Here is a 23,265-nt window from a genome sequence, read left to right as displayed (position 1 = left end):
CAGGGGAAAGGAAACAGACCGAGCAGTGCTTTCCTGTTTGGAATTATTCTCAAGGAAATTGTCGCAGCACTCCAAAGACTCTACCTAAATGTAAGTATACTCGATGGTGCAGTCTTAAAACTGGCGTAATGCTAACTTCTAGTTCAGTGCTAGCTCTGGGTATGCAAAACAATTCGCCAAATTTTCTATTAAACTAAAAAATATTTGCAGAAATCAAATTTTTATTTTTTTTTAAATTCAATTATTACATGAAATAATTTCGCCAAATTAAAATAAAATGTATGAACTGCTTTCAAAATTGGCGAAGGTGAATTTTGCAAGTGCCAGAGCTGGCTCTGTAGTTCATTAAAATAAACCTCGACATGAAGTACACGTAAGTGGCTTTCATGTGTGCGCAGGATGATATATGCTTGAACTCTTATTTGATAAAAAAAAACACTAAAAAGATTTAACTAAGAAAAGATAATACAGCGGAACCTGTGTAAACTGGACCCTGAACAAACAGGAATCCTGTCAAAACTGGTCACGTTTCAAGGTCCCAAATGTAAATTCTAAAAACGCGACCCTCTAAATCCGATAAATATTAGGTCCACGACATGATCCGGTTTAGACATGTTTCACTGTAATAATAAATAAGGGGTGGGACATAGCCCAGTGGTAAAGCGCTCGCTTGATGCGTGGTTGGTTTGGGATCGAGCCCCGTCAGTGGGCCCATTGGGCTATTTCTCGTTCCAGCCAGTGCACCACAGTATGTGCTATCCTGTCTGTGGAATGGTGCATATAAAAGATCCTTAGCTACTAATGGGAAAAAATGTAGCGGGTTTCCTCTCAACGACTGTTTTAAAATGATCATATATTTGACATCCAGTAGCCGATGATTAATAAATCAGTGTGCTCTAGTGGTGTCGTTAAAAACAAAACAAACTTTTTTTAATAAATAAGTATCAATTTCCAGCCGAATGGAAACATCTACCCCGTGATGAATGACATCATTGGACCTCAGGCCTACGATTTGTCAGTGCTCGTGACGGGAGAGCGGGGAGCTGAGCCGCTACAGAGAGACCGGAAAGGATTGATACAGATCCTTGCATATGTGATGGAGAACCTCATTTACCACATCACAGAAATCATGGTAATCACACACTAGTTTATATTAGATCTTACTGTCTCCTACTTAGAGGATCTGTCTAGAGCCAATGTTAACACTTGACCAGGTGACCACATCACAAACATCATGGTAATCAGTCTTGTTTAAATTAGATCTTACTGTCTCCTACTTAAAGGATCTGACTAGAGCCAATGTTAACACTTGACCAGGTGACCACATCACAAACACCATGGTAATCAGTCTTGTTTAAATTAGATCTTACTGTCTCCCACTTAGAGGATCTGACTAGAGCCAATGTTAACACTTGACCAGGTGACCACATCACAAACACCATGGTAATCAGTCTTGTTTAAATTAGATCTTACTGTCTCCCACTTAGAGGATCTGACTAGAGCCAATGTTAACACTTGACCAGGTGACCACATCACAAACATCATGGTAATCAGTCTTGTTTAAATTAGATCTTACTGTCTCCTACTTAAAGGATCCAACTAGAGCCAATGTTAACACTTGACCAGGTGACCACATCACAAACACCATGGTAATCAGTCTTGTTTAAATTAGATCTTACTGTCTCCTACTTAAAGGATCCAACTAGAGCCAATGTTAACCCTTGACCAGGTGATCACATCACAAACATCATGGTAATCAGTCTTGTTTAAATTAGATCTTACTGTCTCCTACTTAAAGGATCTGACTAGAGCCAATGTTAACACTTGACCAGGTGACCACATCACAAACATCATGGTAATCAGTCTTGTTTAAATTAGATCTTACTGTCTCCTACTTAAAGGATCCAACTAGAGCCAATGTTAACACTTGACCAGGTGACCACATCACAAACACCATGGTAATCAGTCTTGTTTAAATTAGATCTTACTGTCTCCCACTTAGAGGATCTGACTAGAGCCAATGTTAACACTTGACCAGGTGACCACATCACAAACACCATGGTAATCAGTCTTGTTTAAATTAGATCTTACTGTCTCCCACTTAGAGGATCCAACTAACAGCCAATGTTAACACTTGACCAGGTGACCACATCACAAACATCATGGTAATCAGTCTTGTTTAAATTAGATCTTACTGTCTCCCACTTAGAGGATCCAACTAGAGCCAATGTTAACACTTGACCAGGTGACCACATCACAAACACCATGGTAATCAGTCTTGTTTAAATTAGATCTTACTGTCTCCTACTTAAAGGATCCAACTAGAGCCAATGTTAACACTTGACCAGGTGACCACATCACAAACACCATGGTAATCAGTCTTGTTTAAATTAGATCTTACTGTCTCCTACTTAAAGGATCCAACTAGAGCCAATGTTAACCCTTGACCAGGTGATCACATCACAAACATCATGGTAATCAGTCTTGTTTAAATTAGATCTTACTGTCTCCTACTTAAAGGATCTGACTAGAGCCAATGTTAACACTTGACCAGGTGACCACATCACAAACATCATGGTAATCAGTCTTGTTTAAATTAGATCTTACTGTCTCCTACTTAAAGGATCCAACTAGAGCCAATGTTAACACTTGACCAGGTGACCACATCACAAACACCATGGTAATCAGTCTTGTTTAAATTAGATCTTACTGTCTCCCACTTAGAGGATCTGACTAGAGCCAATGTTAACACTTGACCAGGTGACCACATCACAAACACCATGGTAATCAGTCTTGTTTAAATTAGATCTTACTGTCTCCCACTTAGAGGATCCAACTAGAGCCAATGTTAACACTTGACCAGGTGACCACATCACAAACATCATGGTAATCAGTCTTGTTTAAATTAGATCTTACTGTCTCCTACTTAAAGGATCCAACTAGAGCCAATGTTAACACTTGACCAGGTGACCACATCACAGAAATCATGGTAATCAGTCTTGTTTAAATTAGATCTTACTGTCTCCTACTTAAAGGATCCAACTAGAGCCAATGTTAACACTTGACCAGGTGACCACATCACAAACACCATGGTAATCAGTCTTGTTTAAATTAGATCTCACTGTCTCCTACTTAAAGGATCCAACTAGAGCCAATGTTAACACTTGACCAGGTGACCACATCACAAACACCATGGTAATCAGTCTTGTTTAAATTAGATCTTACTGTCTCCCACTTAGAGGATCTGACTAGAGCCAATGTTAACACTTGACCAGGTGACCACATCACAAACACCATGGTAATCAGTCTTGTTTAAATTAGATCTTACTGTCTCCCACTTAGAGGATCCAACTAGAGCCAATGTTAACACTTGACCAGGTGACCACATCACAAACATCATGGTAATCAGTCTTGTTTAAATTAGATCTTACTGTCTCCTACTTAAAGGATCCAACTAGAGCCAATGTTAACACTTGACCAGGTGACCACATCACAGAAATCATGGTAATCAGTCTTGTTTAAATTAGATCTCACTGTCTCCTACTTAAAGGATCCAACTAGAGCCAATGTTAACACTTGACCAGGTGACCACATCACAAACACCATGGTAATCAGTCTTGTTTAAATTAGATCTCTGTCTCTAGAGCCACTGTCTCCTACTTAAAGGATCCAACTAGAGCCAATGTTAACACTTGACCAGGTGACCACATCACAAACACCATGGTAATCAGTCTTGTTTAAATTAGATCTTACTGTCTCCTACTTAAAGGATCCAACTAGAGCCAATGTTAACCCTTGACCAGGTGATCACATCACAAACATCATGGTAATCAGTCTTGTTTAAATTAGATCTTACTGTCTCCTACTTAAAGGATCTGACTAGAGCCAATGTTAACACTTGACCAGGTGACCACATCACAAACATCATGGTAATCAGTCTTGTTTAAATTAGATCTTACTGTCTCCTACTTAAAGGATCCAACTAGAGCCAATGTTAACACTTGACCAGGTGACCACATCACAAACACCATGGTAATCAGTCTTGTTTAAATTAGATCTTACTGTCTCCCACTTAGAGGATCTGACTAGAGCCAATGTTAACACTTGACCAGGTGACCACATCACAAACACCATGGTAATCAGTCTTGTTTAAATTAGATCTTACTGTCTCCTACTTAAAGGATCCAACTAGAGCCAATGTTAACACTTGACCAGGTGACCACATCACAAACATCATGGTAATCAGTCTTGTTTAAATTAGATCTTACTGTCTCCTACTTAAAGGATCCAACTAGAGCCAATGTTAACACTTGACCAGGTGACCACATCACAAACACCATGGTAATCAGTCTTGTTTAAATTAGATCTTACTGTCTCCCACTTAAAGGATCTGACTAGAGCCAATGTTAACCCTTGACCAGGTGACCACATCACAAACACCATGGTAATCAGTCTTGTTTAAATTAGATCTTACTGTCTCCTACTTAAAGGATCTGACTAGAGCCAATGTTAACACTTGACCAGGTGACCACATCACAAACACCATGGTAATCAGTCTTGTTTAAATTAGATCTTACTGTCTCCTACTTAAAGGATCCAACTAGAGCCAATGTTAACACTTGACCAGGTGACCACATCACAAACACCATGGTAATCAGTCTGTTTAAATTAGATCTTACTCTTTACTGAGTAGATTACATTATATCTTTTATATTTTCTATTGAGTGGATCTGACTAGAGCCAATGTTAGCTCTTGACCAGGTGACCTTTTATCTGAGAAAGCATGGTAATATTGATAATCACAGTCTTGTTTAAATTAGATCTTACTGTCTTCTAATTAGAAGATCTGACTTCAGCTAATGATTAATCTTGACCAGGTGACCACGTCAGAGAAATCATGGTAATCACAGTGTCATTTACATTAGATTTCATTTTTTACTATGTAGGTAGTGGATCTGACAGAACAGAGCAGAACTTTATTATGCTCAGTCTGTTACACAACAGCATATGAGGAACATACAATAACAATATTTTACAGTGGCAAGACAGGTTTTTCAGGAGATAATAAGATACTGTAGAATAATATACCGATAATATGATAATGTTAGCTCTCAACCAGGTGACCTTTCATCATAGCAATCATGGTAACATTATTAATCACATTTTTCGTGGATTTTTTTCTTTTTCGCACTGTTGCTACTGCAAATACCCTCACTAACCTGAGTCTGTGTTTCAGCCTAAAACTGGAGTTTTAGGAACTCATCGTAAATCTGCAGTCTTTGAGCTCATCAAAACAGACCGGCGCTTTCCAGACGGATATTTCTGGCAAGTCGAATTGGTAAGCAGGATTTCTTTTTTCCTATAATTTAAAATGTTATTATTATAACAGTAAGCCTTGAAACCAGGCTGGTGAGTGTGGTCTGTTCTTCCATGGATCACTTGCACCAACTGAATGCAGGACAGATGGATCAAGGCCATGGTATGTGGTGTCCTGTCTGATGGAAAATGTACCCATAGAGTGAAATATAGACTGTGTGATGACAGCAGGTTTCCTCCCTCCTCTCATTCTAACACTACCTCTTTACTTCTCTCTCTTCCTCTTCTTCCCTCCCTATCTCTCTCCCTCTGTCTCTCTCTCTCTGTCCCTCTCTCTCTCTGTCTCTCCATTTCTCTCTCTTCCTCCCTCTCTCCCTCTTCCTCCCCCCTCTCTCTCTCTCTCTTGCTCTCCCTCCCTCTCTCTTCACACATTTCTCCCTCTATATATCTCCCCATCTCTTTTTTTCTCTCTCTGTCTCTCCCTCCCTTCCTCTCTCTTCATGCATCTCTCCCTCTATATCTCTTTCTCTGTCTCGCTCTCCCTCCCTCCCTTCCTCTCTCTTCACACATCTCTCCCTCTATATATCTCTCTCTCTCCCTTGTTCTCCCTCCCTCCCTCCCTCTCTCTCTCTCTCTCTCTTCACACATCTCTCCCTCTATATCTCTCTCCCCTTCCCTCCCTCCCTCCCTTCCTTCCTCTCTCTTCACACATCTCTCCCTCTATATCTCTCTCTCTCTCTCTCATCAAAACCCCTATCTCATCCCTCCCTCTCCACCTCTTGCTCTCTATCCTTCTTTCCCTCTCTCTCTCTCTCTAAACCTTTCCTTCCACCTCCCTCCACTCTCTCTCGATTGACCAATTGTTTAAAGAGCTATATGTTTCCAAATAACTGGTGTTTTGTCCACAAGTTGATACTGGATTTTTTTTTTGTGTTGTCAGGACCGACTGCAGTTTAACGAGAGAGGACGGACAATCAACATCGGCAATAACGAGGCATTCTTCCTTATTGTTGGCATCGTCCTGTCGAGAAGTTTAATCACCACGGTAACACAGCATTATACATACACAAATAACTTATACAATCTCTGAAATGTTTAGAGGAGATTAACCGTCATCGGTGGCACAGTGGTTAAGCCATCGGACTACAGGCTGATAGGTACAGGGTTCGCAGCCCAGTACCGTCTCCCACCCAGAGCGAGTTTTACCGTCTCAGTGGGTAGGTGTAAGACCTTCTTCTCTCTCACTAACCACTAATCAACTAACAACTAACCCACTGTCCTGGACAGACAGCCCAGATAGCTGAGGTGTGTGCCAAGGACAGCGTGCATGCTTGAACCTTAATTGGATATAAGCATGAAAATAAGTTGAAATGAAATGTTGTTTTTGTTTCTCTCAGCTGTCAAACTGACAGAATAGTAAAATACCTATAAACATATTCATTACTGTGGAGGCAGGACGTAAACCCAGTGGTGAAGCGATTGCCTGATGCGTGGTCAGTCTGTGATCAATCCCCGTAGGTGAGCCCATTGGGCTGTTTGTCATTCCAACCAGTACACCACGACTGGTATATCAAAGGCTGTGGAATGTGCTATCCTGTCTGTGGGATGGTGCATATATATAAAAGATTCTTTACTACTAATGAAAATATTTAGCAGGTTTCCTCTCTACGACTATGTCAAAATTACCAACTGTTTGACATCCAATCGCCATTGATTAATAAATCAATGTGCTCTAGTGGTGTCGTTAAAACAAAACAAACTTTATTCCTGAAACTAATAGATTACGGCTTGTTGACAGAACTGTAATAATTTTATTTCCATATTTTCCATATTTCTTCAATTTCAGTTGTTCTTAAAACCGGTAGATTACGGCTTGTCGACAGAACTGTGATAATTTTATTTCCATATTATCAATATTTCTTCAATTTCAGTTGTTCCTGAAACCAATAGATTACGGCTTGTTGACAGAATTCCGATGATTCTGTTTCCATATTTTCCATATTTCTTCATTTTCAGTTGTTCCTGAAACCAATAGATTACGGCTTGTCTACAGAATTCGGATAATTCTGTTTCCGTATTTTCCATATTTCTTCAATTTCAGTTGTTCCTGAAACCAATAGATTACGGCTTGTCTACAGAATTCGGATAATTCTGTTTTCATATTTTCCATATTTCTTCAATTTCAGTTGTTCCTGAACCCAGTAGATATGGCTTGTCGACAGAATTCCGATAATTCTGTTTTCGTATTTTCCATATTTCTTCAATTTCAGTTGTTCCTGAAACCAATAGATTACGGCTTATCGACAGAACCACTGACCGATGTGAACTATCGTAACTTGAAAGTTATATCTTCATGTCTTCTGTTTTTAATCCGTCGAGTATCAGTTCCAAAGGGTCACCCAATAATGGTATGTATAAAATAGCGACCGACACTCAAATGTAGGACACCATTTCTATGTGGGGAGGGATGTAATTAAATTGATTAATTAATCAATGTGCTTTAGTGGTGTCATTAAACAAAACAAACTTTGTAGCCCTGTGGTACATGTAAAGCGTTTGAATCTTGCATGGTCAGTCTGGGATCGATCTGCATCAGTGGGCCCATTGGGCTATTTCTCGTTTCAGCCAGTGCACCAAGGCTGTGGTATGTGTTATCCTGTGTGGGAATAGTGCATATAAAATATCCCATGGTACTAATGCAAAAAATGTAGTGGGTTTCCTTTCTACGACATCCAATAGTCGATGATTAATAAATCAGTGTGCTCTAGTGGTGTTGTTAAACACAACAAAACTTTAACTATTGGATATCAAACATTTGATAATTCGGACATGTCGTCTTAGACAGAAAACTCACTACATTTTTTCATTAGTAGTAAGAAGTCTTTTATATGCACCAATCCAGACAGGTCAGCACTTACCACAATCTTTGATATACAAACCAAACTTTTTAACTGTCATTTCTATGTAGACAACTGTTTTTTATGTAACACATTTTTATGTAGGGACCAAGTATTGCAATTATGATATATTCACAACACAGTCATATGTTGAAATGTGCTGGAGAGTTATTAAACAATCATTAAATTTTTGTGTGTGTACAATATTGAATGCAATATTAAATATGATAATCTTTCAGTCAGCTTCATTGATAATACCCAGGATATTATTAGGTTTTTTTTAGGAACCATTCAATGATTATGTAATGCAAAATTTGGTATTTTTTATACCACCCTCCCTCCATGAAATATTTTATTTTGTATTTATATTTGTTTGATTGTTTGTATTATTTAAGGATTGTCTGTTATTTCTTTTACATTCATCAGGGTATGAACAAAAAAAATCATCCGTAAATTGTGTGGATCAGTGAAGCCGTTCACGCATAAATTTGCAGATGATTTTGTTTTTTCATACACAGATAAAACAAATAACAGACAATACTTATAATCAAAATTGAAACATACGTAGTCTACAAATAATAACACTTCTAAAAGTTTATGTTTTATTTTGAATTATTTTTTGGCTCCAAAAATATACAGTACAAAAAAAAAAGTACAAATATAAAATGACGTCAACAAATATGATATGACGTCCCCTGACAATGTTATTTTTACGTCCATCGAGAAATGAATAAACTTGCGGTGATACGGCTGAACCAATGGGATGACGTTATATTATAAGGAATGTAACATAAATTTAATTATTAATGATGTATTTTTTTCATTGATTTCAGCCGATGCCAGGTGAAATAGCTAAACATGTCTACAAAGATGAGGAAATGAAAAATGTTTATATCGATCTGAGGAAGTCATACGAATACTGCGAGGTACATAACCATTCTAATTTATATATACTGCATGCAGCCACTGTTTCTATCAGTTGATTATGATGACCGATTAAAGCGAAGTCAGAGCTTTGCGGAATTTCACATTCTTACCATGACAGGATGAAGCAGACATCCGACGTCATTAACTAGTTATTCTCTATTTAACCTGCAACCACTGTTTCTATTGACAGATTATGATGACCGATTAAAGCACAGTCATAAACAAAGACATAAACGTATACCAACAGAATATGACCTTGGACGTCATTCATGTGATGTCACACGATTAGCTACATGTACATTACAAAATTGCTCATTTGACCTCTAGGTCATCGTACAATGGCTGAAATAACATAAATAATAGCTTTTCCCCTTTATTTTTATGGTCTGCAGGATAAAGATATTAATATTTAATGGTGTAGGATATCGGCTTTATCCTGTTCAGGCCAAATGAAAAATTCCCATTCTTACCATCCAGGATAAAGCTGATATCCTACGTCATTAACTAAGGTTCTCTATTTATTATTTTAGTTTTTTTTATGAGTTGTTTGAGTTAAAGGGCTTTATCAAGTTGCATAGTGGCAACTTCCTGTCAAAATTATTTCTCTCTTCTTTCCCCCCCCCCCTCTTTTTTGGGGGGAGGTGGTGGGGAATAGTAGTTATTTACTGGCCCAACATTGAATATCACTAGCCATGGGAGTGGGGCTACCATAATCTAGAAGTCCTGTCTGGCATGGCAATAGTAGTTATTTACTAGCCCAACATTGAATATCACTAGCCATAGGAGTGGGGCTACCATAATCTAGAAGCCCTGTCTGGCACTGCAATAGTAGTTATTTACTAGCCCAACATTGAATATCACTAGCCATGGGAGTGGGGCTAACATAATCTAGAAGTCCTGTCTGACATGACAATAGTAGTTATTTACTGGCCCAACATTGAATATCACTAGCCATAGGAGTGGGGCTACCATAATCTAGAAGCCCTGTCTGGCATGGCAATAGTAGTTATTTACTAGCCCAACATTGAATATCACTAGCCATAGGAGTGGGGCTACCATAATCTAGAAGCCCTGTCTGGCACTACAATAGTAGTTATTTACTAGCCCAACATTGAATATCACTAGCCATGGAAGTGGGGCTACCATAATCTAGAAGCCCTGTCTGGCACTACAATAGTAGTTATTTTCTAGCCCAACATTGAATATCACTAGCCATGGGAGTGGGGCTACCATAATCTAGAAGTCCTGTCTGACATGACAATAGTAGTTATTTACTGGCCCAACATTGAATATCACTAGCCATAGGAGTGGGGCTACCATAATCTAGAAGCCCTGTCTGACATGGCAATAGTAGTTATTTACTAGCCCAACACTGAATATCACTAGCCATGGGAGTGGGGCTACCATAATCTAGAAGTCCTGTCTGACATGACAATAGTAGTTATTTACTAGCCCAACACTGAATATCACTAGCCATGGGAGTGGGGCTACCATAATCTAGAAGTCCTGTCTGGCATGGCAATAGTAGTTATTTACTAGCCCAACATTGAATATCACTAGCCATGGGAGTGGGCTTACCATAATCTAGAAGTCCTGTCTGGCATGGCAATAGTAGTTATTTTCTATCCCAACATTGAATATCACTAGCCATGGGAGTGGGGCTACCATAATCTAGAAGTCCTGTCTGGCATGGCAATAGTAGTTATTTTCTATCCCAACATTGAATATCACTAGCCATGGGAGTGGGGCTACAATAATCTAGAAGTCCTGTCTGACATGGCAATAGTAGTTATTTACTAGCCCAACATTGAATATCACTAGCCATGGAAGTGGGGCTACCATAATCTAGAAGTCCTGTCTGGCATGGCAATAGTAGTTATTTACTAGCCCAACATTGAATATCACTAGCCATGGGAGTGGGGCTACCATAATCTAGAAGCCCCGTCTGGCATGGCAATAGTAGTTATTTACTAGCCGAACATTGAATATCACTAGCCATGGGAGTGGGGCTAACATAATCTATAGAAGCCCCATCTGGCATGGCAATAGTAGTTATTTACTAGCCCAACATTGAATATCACTAGCCATGGGAGTGGGGCTACCATAATCTATAGAAGCCCCGTCTGGCATGGCAATAGTAGTTATTTACTAGCCCAACATTGAATATCACTAGCCATGGGAGTGGGGCTACCATAATCTATAGAAGCCCCGTCTGGCATGGCAATAGTAGTTATTTACTAGCCCAACATTGAATATCACTAGCCATGGGAGTGGGGCTACCATAATCTATAGAAGCCCCATCTGGCATGGCAATAGTAGTTATTTACTAGCCCAACATTGAATATCACTAGCCATGGGAGTGGAGCTACCATAATCTATAGAAGCCCCGTCTGGCATGGCAATAGTAGTTATTTACTAGCCCAACATTGAATGTCACTAGCCATGGGAATAGGGCTACCATAATCTATAGAAGCCCTGTATACAGATGTACAAGGCCGATGTGTTTGTACAACTCAGTTTCATAGTTCTTAACAATAAGGACAGTGAAGATTACATCTTACCAAAATAGTATTTAAAACAATTCTCTTTTTAAAATATATTAAAACTCCTAGACCTTTTTGACATCAGTGGGCAAGCTATTTGCAGGGCTTCTAGATTATGGTAGCCCCACTCCCATGGCTAGTGATATTCAATGTTGGGCTAGTAAATAACTACTATTGCCATGTCAGACGGGGCTTCTAGATTATGGTAGCTCCATTCCTATGGCTAGTGATATTCAATGTTGGGCTAGTAAATAACTACTACTGCCATGCCAGACAGGGCTTCTAGATTATGGTAGCTCCACTCCCATGGCTAGTGATATTCAATGTTGGGCTAGTAAATAACTACTACTGCCATGCCAGACAGGGCTTCTAGATTATGGTAGCTCCACTCCCATGGCTAGTGATATTCAATGTTGGGCTAGTAAATAACTACTACTGCCATGCCAGACAGGGCTTCTAGATTATGGTAGCTCCACTCCCATGGCTAGTGATATTCAATGTTGGGCTAGTAAATAACTACTACTGCCATGCCAGACAGGGCTTCTAGATTATGGTAGCTCCACTCCCATGGCTAGTGATATTCAATGTTGGGCTAGTAAATAACTACTATTGCCATGCCAGACAGGGCTTCTAGATTATGGTAGCTCCACTCCCATGGCTAGTGATATTCAATTTTGGGCTAGTAAATAACTACTACTGCCATGCCAGACAGGGATTCTAGATTATGGTAGCTCCACTCCCATGGCTAGTGATATCCAATGTTGGGCTAGTAAATAACTACCATTGTCATGCCCAACGACTAGTGAAAAAGAAGTTGTCAAATGCTGCATTTAAGTATATTTTGTAAATATGAATATCCTGCTCCCAACCCCATCCTCCAATCTTAGTGTTTTTAAGCTCTTTAGGTGACATTATTACTATTAGTAAAACTGTATTAAGGTTAAGTAAAGTAGGGCTGGTGAATTTTTAATCATGGCTAGTAAATTTTAAAAATCACTGATCCCATGATTAGTGGATTTTGTAAACATTCTAGAAACCCTGTATTTGGATACATATGTAATGAATATTTTTCTGTTTAGCAGTACTTTACATTTACACCGAATCTTTGAGGAAGCCACAGTGTACAGATAATAAGATATTGTGATTTGTTTTTGTTCAGAACTTGTTACGAGAATGGGGAGCAGAATATGTGAAAAGACTTCGATTAGCTGCCGATTCAACAACCGCCCCGCAACCACCCTTGAAACCAGAACGATAGTACACAAGTGTTTCTGAGACTACGATGAGCTGCTGATTCTACAACCGTCCCACAACCACCCTTAACAAAACCAGAACGATAGTACACAAGTGTTTCTAAGACTACGATTAGCTGCTGATTCTACAACCGCCCCGCAACCACCCATAACAAAACCAGAATGATAGTACAGTGTCACTGAGACAGATGGATCCATGTGCTTTTCTGTGTTGAGGAAAATTAAAGCATTGTGCTACAAATTATGTGTGACATACAAATAGACATGAAAACAGACAGACAGACATAGCGACAAACAGACAGACAGACATAGCGACAAATAGTAAGACAGACAGACATAGCGACAAAAAGACAGACAGACAAAGCGACAGACACACAGAGAGACAGACATAGCGACAAAAAGACAGACAGACATAGTGACAGACAGATACACAGACAGATAGGTACATGTTTTTTCTGTGTTGAGGAAAAGTAAAGCTTTTGTAATGAATTATGTTTGACAAAACAAACACAAGACAGACAAACACATATACAGACAGACAGACAGGTCCATGTTGTTTTTCTATCTTGGGGACAAGTAAAACTTGTGTGATGAATTATGACACACACAGACAGACAGACAGACAGACAGACAGATGAGTCTACATGTATATTTAGAGCCATTTAAGCATGTGCGATGAATATATATGTCAGACAGACAGACTGACAGACAGAGACAGACAGTCATATGAGTATGTTTGAAACAACTTAAGCATGTGCATTGAATTGTGTGTGACAGACAGAGACAGACAGACAGACAGACAAACAGACAAGTCTATGTTCTGGACAACTTCAGCATGTATGATCAGTTATGTCACAAACATATATAAGGCTGAATTTACAAAGCCTGTTTTTCTTAAATGCATGTGTTTAATCATTGTAAATGTATGTAGTTACATGTGTGTGTAAGACGTAAACAGGCTTGGTAAATTCGACCCCTAATGTTGAAGTGTTTGTTTAAAAGTAGGAAGTCCACTATAAACATCACTGCGGTACACCTGATTAAAACTTAGTTTCTTGCTTGAATAATTATTTCTGTACATGATGTTATTAGGGTTTTTTTGTAAGTGTCTTTTAGAAAGAAACTTAGCAAATTGTCACCATTTATCATTTCACACTCATTTCAACTTATTTTCGTGCTTATGTCCAATTAATGTTCAAGCACGCTGTCCTGGGCACACACCAGTTATTTGGGATGTCTGTCCTGGACAGTGGATTAGTGTTTAGAGAGAGAGAGAGAGGTTGGTTTAGTGGTCTTACACCTACCCACTGAGTCGTTAAAACTTGCCCTGGGTGGGAGCTGGAACTGGGATGCGAACCCCAGTACTTACCAGCCTTATGTTCGATGGTTTAACCACGACCCCATTGAGGCTGGGCTATTTCTCGCTCCAGCCAGTGCACCACAACTGGTACATCAAAGGCTGTGGTATGTGTTATCCTGTTTATGGGATGGTACATATAACAGATCCCTTGCTGCTAATCGAAAAGAGTAGCCCATGAAGTGGCAATAGTGAGTTTCCTCCCTCAATATCTGTGTGGTCCTTAACCATATGTCCGACGCCATATAACTGTAAATAAAATGTGTTGAGTGCGTCGTTAAATAAACCATTTTCTTCCTTCCATTGAGACTGGTCATCATTAATCAAAACAAACTTTAGACAGCTGGTTTCCTCCCTCAATATCTGTGTGGTCCTTAACCATATGTCCGACGCCATATAACTGTAAATAAAATGTGTTGAGTGCGTCGTTAAATAAACCATTTTCTTCCTTCCATTGAGACTGGTCATCATTAATCAAAACAAACTTTAGACAGCGGGTTTCCTCCCTCAATATCTGTGTGGTCCTTAACCATATGTCCGACGCCATATAACCGTAAGTAAAATGTGTGGAGTGTCGTTAAATAAACCATTTCCTTTCTTCCCCTTCCATTGAGGCTGATCACCATTATAATCAAAACAAATTTTAGACTGTCTTGATGGTAAAGTGAATTCTCTCAAAACTGAAATCATGTTTAATGTTCCCACATTTTCTAAATTCTACGCACTGGATCGTGTCTAAATTGGATAAATATTAGATCCCCAGTGTGATCCAGTTTAGACAGAATTCACTGTACTAGTATTTTGGTAAATATCTTTTTAAAGACATCCTAGCAAACTTTCACAATATACGTGTGACAATTCAGAAGATTTTAACTAATCACGAAGATAAGCATTTACTCATTTCCAGATACAGTTTATGAATTTTGGGTCGTAGAGTGACAAATGAATTTATAAATAACTACATATCTCAGCTATCTGGAGGGACAAATGAATTTATAAGTAACTATATATACAGACTTAAATTTCACTTGACCAAATGTGAAAAAAGAGACTATCATCAAGCAAGAAACTATGTTTCAGACAGAAATACAATATGTCATAGAGGAACAAGTATCTTAAGGACCATGTGTTATTTTGTGAAATATTGCATAAATAAAATACAGTCACATTCAGTGAGATAAAACTTGAAATAAAATAGTCACAGTCAGTGGGATAAAATATAAAATACAGTCACAATCTGTGGGATAAAACATGAAATAAAATATAGTCACAGTCATTTGGATAAAACATAAAATTCAGTCAGTCAGTGGGATGAAACATGAAATAAAATACAGTCACAGTCAGTGAGATAAAACATGAAATAAAATAGTCACAGTCAGTGAGATAAAACATGAAATAAAAGTCACAGTCAGTGAGATAAAACATGAAATAAGATATAGTCACAGTCAGATAAAACATGAAATAAAATACAGTCACAGTCAGTCAGATAAAACATGACATAAAATACAGTCACAGTCAGTCAGATAAAACATAAAATAAAATATAGTCACAGTCAGTGGGATAAAACATGAAATAAAATAGTCACAGTCAGTGAGATAAAACATGAAATAAAATAGTCACAGTCAGTGGAATAAAACATAAAATAAAATATAGTCACAGAAAGTGAGATAAAACACAAACTAATATACAGTCACAGTCAATGGGATAAAACATGAAATAATATAGTCAGTCAATGGGATAAAACTTGGCATATAATACAGTCACAGTCAGATAAAACATGAAATAAAATACAGTTGCAGTCAGTGAGATAAAACATGAAATAAAATAGTCACAGTCAGTGGGATAAAACATAAAATACAGTCACAATCTGTGGGATAAAACATGAAATAAAATATAGTCACAGTCAGTGAGATAAAACACAAACTAATATACAGTCACAGTCAATGGGATAAAACTTGGCATAAAATACAGTCACAGTCAGATAAAACATAAAATAAAATAGTCACAGTCAGTGAGATAAAACATGAAATACAGTCAGTCGGATAAAATATAAAATAAAATACAATCAGTCAGTGAGATAAAACTTGACATAAAATACAGTCACAGTCATTGAGATAAAACATGAAATACAGTCACAGTCAGTGAGATAAAACAAAATACATAAGATAAGTTCTTTTTCCACCTTTGTCTGTGAAAAAGCTGATCACAGATTCAGCAAATATCTTCTATGAAAAGACAAAAAAGACGTGGAACTGACCTTAAATGGCAGTCGGCAACAAGATAGCTTTATTGAAATACAGTGTGTATTGTGTTTTCACGTGTTTTTTAACAGATAATTTGATAATAGATTCACTAAATATCTTCTATGAAAAAGAGAAAAAGACGTGGAACTGACCTTAGACAGTCGGCAACAGGGTGTCTCCTTATGGAGATAAGATAGCTTTATTGAAATTTTGTGTGTATTATGTTTTCACTGGTTTTTCAACAGATAATCTGATAATAGATTCACCAAATATCTTCTATGAAAAGACAAAAAGACGTGGAACTGACCTTAAATGACAGTCGGCGACAGGGTGTCTCCTTATGGAGATAAGATAGCTTTATTGAAATACAGTGTGTATTGTGTTTTCACATGTTTTTCAACAGATAATTTGATAATAGATTCACCAAATATCTTACACCTACCCACGGAGTCATTAAAACTCGCTCTGGGTGGGAGCCGGTACCAGGCTGCGAACCCTGTATCTACCAGCCTTATGTTTGATGGCTTAACCATGACACCAGTTTGATAAACCAAAGGAATCAAACAGCTTATGGTTACGTCCATTTGACTCGCTTTGGGTTTATCCAGTTAAGGTTCATGTACGCTGTCCTGGGTTCACACTTCAGCTATCTTGGCTGGCTGTCCAGCAGTGGGTTAATGGTTAATTGCTTTGTGGTTAGTGAGATAGATGTTGGTGTATAGTGCCTTAGACCTAACCAGTGAACTCTTAAAACTCTTTCTGGGTGGGAGCCGGTACCAGAACTTTAACCCACGGTCTACCAGTCATAAGTCTAACGTGTTGACCACCGCTCTACCGGTGGTTATTCTTCCACATATTTAATGAGCACCAAAGAATGCATCTATTTTAGTTTCATTTATATAGCAAATAGTATTTGAATGGATCGATAGCAGGGATTGCTCAAAGAAAGAAAAAACAATTCCTCATTTGCACATCTTTTCCAGTAGGTTGGAATTGGAAAACACAATTAACTTGGGTCTTCCTATTCACGTTGTTTTGGGTTGTTTTTGTTTGTTTGTTTTTAATGTTTGTGTTCTTTTGGGAGGTTTTTTTTTTTTTTTTTTTTAGTAAGCTTTTTGTTCAATAATATAGAATCATGTTTATTTGTAATACACGTTTTTTCACTACGATACAGTGAAATTATTAATTTGTGTGGGTATAATTTTTTGTCGTTTTGTCAAAATGCCCATTTCTATGGTTACTTAATATCATTATAAGCTAATATTAATGTACTTTATTTTCGTTGTGTTCTTAAATTGCTGACAGCTCTAGTCGATGAATACCACGAACGTTAGACCGTCACAAATAAAAGTGATTTCACAGTCACTTAGTTTTCTTTTTAAAAGTTACACAGAATCTTTCCTTCATTAATTTGTGATATAAATGTGCAATTTTCTTCACTGTGATACAAAATGGATATTTTGTCCTGTGGTAATTTATTTTGTACCTATATTTTTACTGTCATAATAATCCTACCCCCCTCCCCATTGTGATAATAATTATTGCATTTTTTTCGTTTTACTATTGCGATTATCAAATATTGTTATTTTTTTCATGGTGAACGTAAAATGTTACAGCTGCTTGTTATTTTTTTCATTAAAAATTTGTAATAAACTCAACAAAATTAATTAAAGGCCAGCAGACGTTTTAAAAATTCTTTGCTAGTATTATATTATTTTACAGGGGTGCAGAAAGTACTCGCCCGATCGCCAAACACGAGTAACAATTCTGATTGATGAGTTAAAAAATGCAACTACCAGTCCGACGGGCGATCTCGCCTTTTCTGACTAATAGACGACGGAAACAGAGCCGGTCAAAGGTCAATCCTTCACAGAAATGGCTTGTTTATGTTGAAAGTATGTTGCCGCTGTGTTTTGAATAGTTTGTTCTGTTAAATACTTGCAGGATGTCACTTGAATTTTATAAATCTATATGAAAGAAATGTGAAAACATTTATATCAGAATATTTTTTAAATGTATTGATTTGTCAATCAAGGTATGGGGCTTGATTTCGTTTGCCATGTGATGTTTATCACTTACCAAGGGTACTTAATAATACGGTACATATATATAATCATGTATATAATTTGAAAAGGAGACAGTATATATATTATAATATTGTTAAACAGTAATATTGTTCTATAGGCTGGCAGACTAGTAAAACTTCTCGTGGGCTAGTAAGTTTAGTTGGTTCTTGTCCGGCTGGCTAGTGAAATATTTTTTTTTTCTGCACCCGTTTTTATCATTAATTTGACCTATATTACATGTAACATGTTTTGCACATTCATATAAAGTATCAAAATCTATATTCAGCTAGAATTTGTTACACATTACCGGCCTCGGTGGCGTCGTAGTTAAGCCATCGGACATAAGGCTGGTAGGTACTGGGTTCACAGCCCGGTACCGGCCTCGGTGGTGTCGTAGTTAAGCCATCGGACATAAGGCTGGTAGGTACTGGGTTCACAGCCCGGTACCAGCCTCGGTGGCGTCGTAGTTAAGCCATCGAACATAAGGCTGGTAGGTACTGGGTTCACAGCCCGGTACCAGCCTCAGTGGCGTCGTAGTTAAGCCATCGAACATAAGGCTGGTAGGTACTGGGTTCACAGCCCGGTACCAGCCTCAGTGGCGTCGTAGTTAAGCCATCGGACATAAGGCTGGTAGGTACAGGACTCCCACCCAGAGCAAGTTTTAACAACTCAGTGGGTAGGTGTAAGACCACTACACCCTCTTCTTTCTCACTAGCCACTAACAGCTAACAACTAACCCACTTTCCTGGACAGACAGCCCAGATAGCTGAGGTGTGTGCCCAGGACAGCGTGCTTGAACTTTAATTTGATATAAGCAAAAAATAAGTTAAATGAAATGTTGCACATTGGATCGTAACAATACTTGTCATTTTGTTCACTCCAAATTGTTGTTTAAGTCATTAATTTTAAGAACATGCTACAACTCTGACACTTTACAACAGAAGAATCTGTATTTCTTTTGTCATATTTATAGAAAAATGTCAAAAATATCTATTGAACCTGAAGTAATTTTGTTGAGTATGGTACATGTATGTGAACAACATTTAATGTTTGCACTATATGTCTTTGTTTCATAGTCTTATAGTGTTATCGTTTTGGTAAACAAATCTTTAAATTCTTTGCCATAATTTTTAAAGAAATATATTTTCTATGATTTAAGTATTTTGTTTAGAATAAATGAATGCAATATACTCCACATCAATTATAATTAAATACAGTCCTGATTGGTGTTAATTTTTGTGATATTTTCCTTGAGAAAATGTTTCCAAAATGCATTAACTGTATAATATATAAATAATCCTAATTTTTTAAGAAATATAATTTGTATTATTTAAGTACATTGTATTTTGTTTAAAATTAATAAATGCAAGATACTCCACACCAATAATTATACAGTCTTGATTGGTGTTAATTTTTGTGATATTTACTCTAAAAAAATACTTCCAAAATACATTTACTGTATAACATATATATAGGTATAAATTAAGCCTACTTATTTGCCCGGTATTTGTAATACGTTCAGTTTTAGTTTACCTGTTAAAATCATCCTTCATTTAACTGCATCTTCAAATTATATTAATTACTACCATACACTTATTGCTTATACCAAACATTAGTCATGTATTTATTTATATACATATGATTGGTGAATCACATTTTTATTGTAAATTTGATCAAGAAAGGATTATCAGAATACATAAACTATGTAAATAACATGTATAAATAAACACATATAATATTTATTATCGCATTATTATGTTCATGTATTCAAGGAATGTTACGAGTTGTCAAACCTTGGCTGTTTTTGCAGTTAGACGCTATCAGCCAATTATACCAACTTGGTCTAAACTAAGCAAGTGTAGATAGCCCTTAGACCAAGTGTAGATAGCCCTTAGATCAAGTGTAGATAGCCCTTAGCCCAAGTGTAGATAGCCCTCAGACCAGCATCTTCATAAATCAAGGCTAATATTCGTTCCTCGTATTCAAGGAACGAATATTAGCCTTGATTTATGAAGATGTCAGAACAGGTGTAGATAGCCCTTAGACCAATGTTTTTCTCATGTATATGTGTTTAGCTCCACTATGATTTTCATTAGCGATTTGTCCGGCAGCTGTCCATCCATCCATCCATCCATCCATCCATCTGTCAACTTTTCCTTTGAAGTCTTTCTTCTTCTACAGTTTTGACTGAATTGTTTTGAAACTTGGTACAGTGATCGACTGGGGCACCCTCCATAAACTAGTAGAGAGATATTTAGGACACTTTGAAATTTCGAATTTTTATTAAATGTTTTTAAAATTAAAATTTAAATTGAAAGTTTATCTTCTTCTAAAAGTTTGATTGGATAGTTCCTAAACTTGGTACTGTGATTTTGTAGGGCAGTCTTCACAAACTTAAAAAGTGATATTTTGGAAATTTTTAACTTGTGAATTTTTATTAAATTTAAACATTTAAAATTTAAGTCATTCTTTTCCTAGAGTTTTGATTGGATAGTTTAAGTGTTCTCAGTGGTAGTCGTCATAAACTAATATAGAGATAGTTTGGAAATTTCGAGTTTTTATTAAATGTTTTTAAAATTTAAATTGAAAATTTGAAAGTCTATCTTCTAGAGTTTTGATCCAGCAGTTCTGAAACTTGGTGCCATGATTTTCTTGGGCAGTGGTTATATTTACAAATTAATGAATTATCTACGACAGAGAGTTTGAAAATTAAATAGCATATCTCTGTAGGATGATGGGCCTCTTGTTTTCTCCATCTTTTTGGTGAATATATTGTGCACGTTTTTGAGATGGCAATAACAGACTTGACAGCTGCAGGCTGCACTCACTGGGACAGGATATGCTTTATCTTTCGCAAACACCTGATATCATCACTTTTTGACAGTGATATACCAGCATGGAAGGAAGGAAATGTTTTATTTAACGACACACTCAACATATTTTATTTATGGTTATATGGCATCAGACATGGTTAAGGACCACACAGATATTGAGAGAGGAAATCCACCATTGCCACTTCATGGGCTACTCTTTTCGATTAGCAGCAAGGGATCTTTTATATGCACCATCCCACAGACAGGATAGTACATACTATGGCCTTTGCTACACCAGTTGTGGAGCACTGGCTGGAACGAGAAAAAGCCCAATGGTGCCACCGACAGGGATCGATCCTAAACTGACCATGCATCAAGCAAGCGCTTTACCACTGGGCTACATCGCGCCCCACCAGCACGAAAGTGAAAAGAAACAATACCAATCGGTCTTTCAAACTAAGGAAAACGACACAAAACACAACTTGATGCAAGTGTTGTATATAGAAAGCATAATCATTTTGCAAGATATTTCCATCATATGTGAACACCACAGTTTACGAACAGCACAATGTGTGATTTCTCATAAAACAATATTTTGGTAACGTAGTTTCTTCTGATCTTCCGTATATATATATATCCATTCATAAAACTCTATCCTGCACAAGTGGTGTGTGAGTGGCAGTCCTCCTACGGCAATTGTATCTTCCTGAGGAGTAGCAGTCCTACAGGCAAATGTATCTTCCTGAGGAGTAGCAGTCCTCCTACAGGCAATTGTATCTTCCTGAGGAGTAGCAGTCCTACAGGCAAATGTATACGATCACAACATATATGTACTCGCTGTATTCATTTTAAGAAGGGGCGGGACGTAGCTCAGTGGTACAGCGCTTGCTCGATGCGCGGTCGGTTTGGGATCGATCCCCGTCAGTGGGCCCATTGCGCTATTTTTCGCTCCAGCCAGTGCACCGCGACTGGTACATCATGTGCTATCCTGTTTATAGCATGGTGCATATAAAAGATCCCTTGCTGCTAGTCGGAAAGAGTTCAGCCCATGAAGTGGCGACAGCGGGTTTCCTCTCTCAATATCTGTGTGGTCCTTAACCATATGTCTGACGCCATATAATTGTAAATAAAATGTGTTGAGTGCGTCGTTAAATAAAACATTTCCTTCCTTCCTTATTGGTAATTTATTCATGGGTCATAACTCTGTCAGAAATGGAATGTATTAATTGTTAACAAAAGTTATGGCCCTTGAACTCTGGAGACAATTTGTCGTGCTGCCCTGTATATAACAGCCACCTGCCGTATGTGGCCAGCGGCCATTATTTTTGGACCAAAAGTAATAGTCGGACCTTCTATGACCTTCTATAACGGACACAATATACAATGACAACTATTTGTTTTGGTCCAAAACGACAGTTGAAGGTCCACAAGGTATATGCATATATTTGCCTGTCCCACTGAGTCACAGCACTGAGAATATATAGATAGCTAGTTTAACGTGTCCATATACCACTAGGGTTTCGAACACGCCCATCCCGAGTCCGGATGGACTCGGGATGGGGGATGAGGGTAGAGTTGAAAATGAGCAGAATTTTGAAAATAGCAATTAGTAAAATTAGTAAAAAAGTTGATAGAATTAAAAAAGAAAAGAAAAAAAAGTTACAAGCCAAAAATAAAAAGATTTGACTGCTCGACCGAATATGCCCCCCAGTGCCGACCTTGGTGCACGTTTCCTCTTCCTCCACCTCCTCTTCTTCTGTCGCACCGGTTCGCCGTACACCAATGTCACGGTTGCCCGTAACCCGGTGTACGCGACATGATACTCGAAAAGCTTTCCATTAGAAGCTATA

General features: G+C 37.8%; 1 protein-coding gene across 1 annotated transcript in view; it reads left to right on the top strand.

Moving 5' to 3' along the window:
- The window catches only part of LOC121385142, an 82,732-nt gene extending 68,524 nt beyond the window's left edge, over positions 1-14,208 (top strand). Inside the window, exons 15-21 of the mRNA XM_041515680.1 lie at positions 4-90; positions 956-1,132; positions 5,237-5,338; positions 6,257-6,361; positions 7,587-7,724; positions 9,047-9,139; positions 12,843-14,208. Coding sequence (XP_041371614.1) covers positions 4-90; positions 956-1,132; positions 5,237-5,338; positions 6,257-6,361; positions 7,587-7,724; positions 9,047-9,139; positions 12,843-12,941 — 801 coding nt within the window. The 3' untranslated portion in view covers positions 12,942-14,208. The remainder of the gene's footprint in view (positions 1-3; positions 91-955; positions 1,133-5,236; positions 5,339-6,256; positions 6,362-7,586; positions 7,725-9,046; positions 9,140-12,842) is intronic.
- Positions 14,209-23,265: the final 9,057 nt, after the last annotated feature.

The sequence above is a fragment of the Gigantopelta aegis genome, chromosome 11 (genome assembly GCF_016097555.1).
Source record: "Gigantopelta aegis isolate Gae_Host chromosome 11, Gae_host_genome, whole genome shotgun sequence".
NCBI classification, from domain to species: domain Eukaryota; kingdom Metazoa; phylum Mollusca; class Gastropoda; order Neomphalida; family Peltospiridae; genus Gigantopelta; species Gigantopelta aegis.
The sequence above is the reverse complement of the archived record's forward strand: the minus strand, read 5'-3'. Positions and strand labels throughout refer to the sequence as shown.